Genomic DNA, 7,605 nt, shown 5'->3' with positions numbered 1-7,605 from the left:
CAGCTTCCATACCAAGGTGAATTGTTCTATTTATTTATTTTATAATTTTTATGTATTTGTTTTTGTTAATTTTCATTTTGAGGGGAGGTTGCAAGAACAGAGGGTAGATATAAAGGGATGGGTAAATGAATGGGATTGGTGTGCATGATGCATAATTCACAGAGAATCAATAACAAGTTAAAAGTAATGATTTTTAAATTAAAAAATAAATAAAACATAAAAAGAACAAGAATGGAATTAATAAAATGGAAATTAAAAGGCAATAAAATTAACTAAAAAAACAAATAATTGGTTCTTCAAAGGGATAAACAAAATGGACAGGTTTTATCCAACATAACCAAAAGAGCTTTTGAAAACCCAGCTAATAAAATTAGAGAAAAAATAGAAACATTACAATGAATGCCAATGAAATTCGGAAAAAAACAATAACTGGAAAATTGAAAAGAAATGGATGTGAGTTAGGATATTTTTGCATTTTGCAGAAAAAAAGAAATGGATGGATTTCTAGGTGACAATTATATATCAAAAATATGCAAATAAAAGCAACCCTGGTATTACACCTCATGCCAGTCAGAATGACTAAGACCAAAAACTCAAGTGACAGCAAGTGCTGGCAAGGATATGGAGAAAGAGGAACAGTCCTCCATTATTGGTGAAAATGCACACTGGTACAACCACTCTGGAAATCAGTCTGGTGGTTGCTCAGAAAATTGTGCATAGTACTTACTGCCTGAGGACCCAGCTATACCACTCCTGGGCATATACCCAGAATATGCTTCAACACGTAATGACTCATGCTCCACTATGTTCATAGCAGACATATTTATAATAGCCAGAATCTGGAAACACTCAGATGTCCCTCAACAGAGGAATGGATCAGAACATATGGTACATTTATACAATGGAATACTACTCAGCTATTAAAAATAATGACTTCATGAAATTTGCTGACAAATGGATGGATCTAGAAAATAACATCATGAGTGGGGTAACTTAGTTACAAAACAACACACATGGTATGTACTCACTGATAAGTGGATATTAGGCAAAGAGCATGGAATACCCACAGTACAACTCAAGGACCACATGAAGCTCAAGAGGAAGGAAGACCAAAGAGTGGATGTTTCAGTCCTACTTATAAGAGGTAACAAAATAATAAAGGGAAGTAGAGGGTGGGAGGGACTTGGGAAGAAGAGAAGACGGGAAGGGGGAAAGAGGGAAAGAATCGGGTATGGAAGGAGATGGAGGAGATGTACAGAGAGTCAGGAAATTGAGCACTGGTGTATAGCAATGGGGGATGGGAAGCTAGGGGTAGCAACCAGAAAGTCCAAGACACAGGAAAAGCAAGAGCCTCCCAGGACCCCTTGGGATGACATTATCTGAAATACCCCACAAATGGGAGAGAGAACCTGTGGAGACCATAACCAGAGTTTAGGCATGGTCCCCTGGTTGAGGGATGGGGCAACCCACTCATCTCCAAAATTTTAACCCAGAATTGCTCCTGTATAAAGGAAATGCAGGGATAAAGAGTGGAGCAGATACTGAAGGAAAAGCAATCCAGAGATTTCCCCACCTGGGAATCCATCCTACATGCAGACATCAAACCTAGACACTATTGGGGATGCCAAGGATGCTGACAGGATCCTGACACAGCTGTCTCCTGAGAGGCTTTGCCAGATCCTGACCAATACAAATGCAGGTTAAACATTGGACTGAGTGCCAGGACCCCAATGGGGGAAGGTAGGCTAAGGACTGTATGAGTTAAAGGGGTTTGCAACCTCATAAGAAGAACAATATCAACCAACCAGACCCCCCCAAAGTTCCCAGGGACTAAACCACCAACCAAAGAGTACACGGGGGTACCCATTTCTCCATCTGGATATGTAGCAGAGGATTATCTTATCTGGCATCACTAGTAGGGGCGCTCCTTAGTCCAGTGGTGGCTTGATGACCTAGGATAGGGGAATGCTAGGCTGCTGAGGCAGGAATGGGTGGGCAGGTTGGGAAACACCCTCACAGAGGCAGAGGGAGAGAGGAGGGTATAGGAGTCTTGTGGAGGGGAAAGTGGGAAGGAGAATAACATTTGAAATATAAATAAATAAAATAACCAATAAAAATGGAAAAATAAGATATATAAACAATTGTGTAAAAAGCACCAAAACTTGCAATGCTAGGTTGCTGGGCCATTGGTTGTGTTTCTCACATGAGACATTCAACTACATGGAATTAGTTAATGGATATAAAATGAGTACATTTAAAGCACATTATTAACTAACTCTGCCTATTATGAAAAAAAGGCATCTTGGACATAGGAAAGTCAATTAACACAACTATTACAATGGAGAAATTGAGCAAAGCATACACTATTAAAAGGGATGTAGGGACTAAGATCAAGAGGACTTAGGCCTGGCAAGACCTTAAGAAGTCAGTCAGCTTACTAAGCAATGCCCAGTGACTATAGACATGGTTAATTTTAGGTATCTGGGCCTAAATGAAGAAACAGGAAAGGCAGAAGCAGGTGAGAACTTGAGGTTATCCCTAAGGTGTTTAATTCCTGATGACAGTAGTACTTCAGATCCTGTATTGTGTATAAAGTCCTCAGTGATTGTGACACTATTCATAAGATCTTCACAAGCTCAAGTCAGCCAAAGTCCCAGCATGAGCAGTGGAGGTGGGTGTGGAGTCCCACCCCTTGCTGAAGTCTATTGCAAATTAATAGCTCTTGAGAGGAGAGCCAATTTTCTTGAAGGGTGTGATCCTTGTAGGTCAACTATCCACACCCACAAGTCTATGGGCAGTATAAAATTGGCTTGATGAATTTTTTAAAATGATAACAAAGTAATGTGGATAGGAAGGGATGTGGCTATGGGAGCACTTATGGTGAATAAGACCAAAATATATTATATAAAAGTCTCAAAATTAATAAAATAATTTATTTTTTAAAATAACATGTACCAAGTGAAAGAAAGCTGTTACACTTTTAAATAGTCAGCTGAGTACCCATTAATCTGAAATACTGATATAAACAACAAACTATTCACCTTTCAGGTAATTTGTTAATTTGTTATACTTCTAATAACTAACAAATGAGAGTGCACTTGTGTTTACACAAACAAAAGATTGAGGATTGATGTAGTCCTTGAAGATTACTTGTATTTGTGTTACATTTGTTTGAAGTAAGCAATTCAATAGTAATTAGAGACTGTTATAATGATCCCTGGTGTGTTTCATGTCACTTTTGATTCTATAAACTCATCAGGGAGATCTTCTAACAACAACAAAAAAACAATAATAAAAGAAAGCTTAGAGTTGTGTGATCATAGCTTTGAATTTCTGTCAGCAGTCTGGACTGATTCTTATTTCAGAAGGTGAGATTTAGGAATTTGTGAATTAATTGGTTTCCCTTTATTGCTGATAGATATGTGTATGTGTTCTTCAAAATTGTGTTCATAAGCTATCAGAGAGTGTAAACACAATTCAGTATTCACTTAGCATCTTTCACTGAATTAAATTTAAGTTTTTCTTTAAATTAAGTGGGATTAATTTAAATTATTGTAGCTAAATAGGCATGATTCAGTTTATCAATATTCCTCATTTATACAACTATAATATAAGAATCCTACATAGGTTTAACATCTAAACTTAGCACTCAAACACAGTGTTAAAAAATTACTGTCATTGAAATAAATTGACATGAGAGTTCTATATCAAAATATCTTGTGGAAAACCTACTTTGTGTATTGTTAAATCTCCAATAGCATTGCAGACAACTAGATACTTTGGATAATGGGTAGGATATAAAGACAAGAATCTTGGGAGGTGAGTCAACCTGGCCCCTACCTATGTAAACCTACCTAGGTTCACTTTCTGTCTAGTATCCAAATATATTCACTAATACAATGTTCTAAAAGTCACATTATTTTTTTCCTGTAGGCTGCAGTTAAATAATATTATGTGAAGAAATGATTATGTACAAATAAATATACAACATCACAATTTAGTTCTGAATATTCGTGTCACATTCTGCATAAATAGACTGACATTTCAAATGAATGAATAAAGTAATGATTTAATTGGTATTGTTTAGAATAATAATTTTATGCACACATTTCATTTCAAAATTCTATTTCTGTCTTATTCTTTCAATAAGATTGTATAATATTGTTGATTTTTTAAAATCTCTTGTTCAATTGACAGACATTGTAAACCATGTAAATAACTAGAAATCTTTTTATACATTGGCCATTAAAACTGAAATCTAAACTATTTTCTTTCCAATTACCAGATATCCAATTCCATTGTAACTACTAAGTAATATCACTTGAGAGAATTTACAAAAAGAATAAACTAAATTCAAACATTCTGATTTCATTAATACATAGACAATTTTAGGAAAGTTACTAGGCATTTTCCAACTTAGTTTCCTCACCAATAAATTGGGACTAATAAAAATACTTAACCATTTCATAAATATTTAAAAAGAATTGGATATAAAATGGTAATTCTGTGTCTATCATCTAGAAAGCATGACATAAATGTTTGCTGCTACTCCAGTTCCACTGTCCCATCCTGGACATACACAACTTTGGGATTTTTATTTTTATTTTTTGTTTGTTTAATATACCAAAAAATTTAAATATTATTAAACATTTCATTATCTAATCCTTGCATTAACAGAATGTTTATGAAAGCAATGAAACAATGCTTCAAACATGTTTCCTGTTGTTCCACCTAGGAATACTAAACTATAGCGATGCATTGCACATAAACCGGTAAACATAGAACACAATTCTTAGTATAAATTAAAACAAAATTTAAGTTCAATTTTTTTCTTTTTTATTAGATATTTTCTTTATTTACATTTCAAATGCTATCCTGAAAGTTCCCTGTACCCTCCCCCCACCCTGCTCCCCTACCCACCCACTCCCAATTCTTGACCCTGGCGTTCCCCAATACTGGAGCATATAAAGTTTGCAAGACCAAGGGGCCTCTCTTCCCAATGATGGCCAACTAGGCCATCTTCTGCTACCTATGCAGCTAGAGACAGGAGCTCTGGGGGGGTACTGGTTAGTTCATATTGTTGTTCTACCTATAGGGTTGCAGACCCCTTCAGCTCCTTGGGTACTTTCTCTAACTCCTCCATTAGGAGGATCTAGTTCCATCCAATAGATGACTGTGAGCATCCACTTCTATATTTGCCAGGCACTGGCATTACCTCACACAAGTCAGCTATGCACTTGTTTATAATAACTTCCATCTAAGAACTAATGAGAATGATATATTTATGAATTCCTTTCTGGAATATCTCCATCACAGTCTTGATCTGGCAGCAGTTACACTGTCTCATGGCTTTCCTAGAGGATGGGAACCACACTGCAGTGACAGAGTTCATTTTATTTGGATTAACAGATGACCCAATTCTTAGAGTCATCCTCTTCATCATCATCCTGTGCATCTACCTGGTGACTGTGTTTGGAAACCTCAGCACCATCCTTCTCATCAGAGTCTCTTCCCAGCTCCATCACCCCATGTACTTTTTCCTCAGCCACTTGGCTTTTGCTGACATAGGTTACTCATCTTCTGTCACACCCAATATGCTTGTCAACTTCCTGGTGGAAAGACATACAATCTCCTACATTGGTTGTGCCATTCAGTTAGGTTCTGTTGTCTTCTTTGGATCAAGTGAATGCTTCATTCTGGCTGCAATGGCTTATGATCGCTTCATGGCAATCTGCAACCCACTGCTTTATTCAACCAAAATGTCCACACAAGTCTGTGTCCAATTGCTCTTAATTGCTTACATAGGTGGTTTTCTTAACACATGGTCTTTCACTATATGTTTCTATTCGTTAGTCTTCTGTGGACCCAATGGTGTCAATCACTTTTTCTGTGATTTTGCTCCATTAATAGAACTTTCCTGCTCCGATGTCAGTGTCCCTGCAACTGTTCCTTCATTCACAGCTGGATCCATCATTGTTGTGACAGTGTTTATCATAGCCATCTCCTACATCTACATCCTCATCACCATCCTAAAGATGCACTCCACAGAGGGTCGACAGAAGGCCTTCTCCACCTGCACCTCCCACCTCACTGCAGTCACTCTCTTCTATGGGACCATCACATTCATTTATGTGATGCCCAAGTCCAGCTTCTCAACTGACCAGAACAAGGTGGTGTCTGTGTTCTACATGGTGGTGATCCCCATGTTGAATCCCCTCATCTACAGCCTCAGGAATAATGAGATTAAGGGTGCTCTGAAGAGACAGATAGGCAGAAAAATATTTTCTTAGAGACATCCTTTATTCTGTGGGGTGTGTCATTGTAGGAACAAATCAAACTCTAAGACTAAATCTTTTTTTTAAGCCCTTAAATATGCTGACATTCTTCACTTCCTCAAGACTGCTTCTCATGAAGTAACTCTGCTGCTGTGTGCCTTTTCTTCACTTAAGAAATATCAAGTCACAGAATTAACACATCCATCATCTCAAATCTTTTTTATGTTAGAAATATTACAACATGTCTTCAAACAAATTTATAGCATATAATAAATACTATTAATTATCTCCTGCTGTTCAGTAGGTCAGCAGACTTTAATTTTATATAATTATATCCTTTGTTATCTTTGACCACTGTATCTATTGTCCACACATCCTGCCTGATAACCAATAGTGTACCCTCTCTGTGAATTTGAATGTTAAAAAAATTTCACATGACTGAGATTCTGATACGTTTTTCATTCTACACCTGGATTTTTTTCAATAGCAAAATGAATTCAAATTCCATCCATATTGCCACAGGTGGAAAGCAGCTGTATTGAGGCGTGTGTGTGTGTGTGTGTGTGTGTGTGTGTGCTCTAATTTCTTTGTACATTCATTACTGACAGACACTTAAGTTGCTTCTATAGTTTGAGCATGCTAACTGAAATTGATTTTCTGAATGGCGTATCCTTGTGAGTTGTTACTTAACTTCATTAAGTGTATACCCATAAGAGGAATTTCTAGGTCACATGGTTAGACTACATAAAGGTACTACATTTGCTTTTTCAAAACTTCTATACAGTATGGACAGTATGTGAACACTGTCCATGCCAACACTGTACAGAAGCTTTGTTTTCCCTACTTACTACTTGTAGTGGCTATTCCTGGTTGTCAACTTGACTATATTTGAAATGAACTACAATCCAGAATTGGAAGGCTCACCAGTGGACCTAATCTGGAGACTGGAGATAGAAGTTTCTGATCTGGATCTTGGTATGGAGATCTTGAGAAGACAGGGAGATCTCCGAGTCCAAGGTCATCTGGGATTAAAGGTGTGGTGGCACACACCTTTAATCTGGGCCACACCTTCTGCTGGGGACCATATAAGCACATTGGAAGAAGGGAGTCTGGCTCTTGCTCTTCCGCCTTCTTGCGGTGTGGGACTCAGCGACTGCTAGATCCTTGGACTTCCATTCACAGCTACTACTGAACCATTGTTGGGATTTGGACTGCAGACTGTAAGTCATCAATAAATTCCTTTACTATATAGAGACTATCTGCAAGTTCTGTGACTCTAGAGAACCCTGACTAATACACTACTCTCATCAACATTTGTAATTTATCTTTT

At 37.4% G+C, this 7,605-nt stretch overlaps 1 protein-coding gene across 1 annotated transcript; it reads left to right on the top strand.

The window, feature by feature from the left end:
* Window positions 1-3,326: 3,326 nt before the first annotated feature.
* Window positions 3,327-6,393, top strand: LOC110323218 (olfactory receptor 478). The gene is made up of 2 exons (XM_021200374.2): window positions 3,327-3,368; window positions 5,317-6,393. Exon 2 carries the CDS (start codon window positions 5,346-5,348, stop codon window positions 6,288-6,290), a length of 945 nt encoding a protein of 314 aa, XP_021056033.1. The 5' UTR covers window positions 3,327-3,368; window positions 5,317-5,345; the 3' UTR covers window positions 6,291-6,393.
* Window positions 6,394-7,605: the final 1,212 nt, after the last annotated feature.

Source organism: Mus pahari, chromosome 1 (assembly GCF_900095145.1).
Source record: "Mus pahari chromosome 1, PAHARI_EIJ_v1.1, whole genome shotgun sequence".
Taxonomy (NCBI): domain Eukaryota; kingdom Metazoa; phylum Chordata; class Mammalia; order Rodentia; family Muridae; genus Mus; species Mus pahari.
This window is presented reverse-complemented; position numbering and strand designations above follow the sequence as displayed.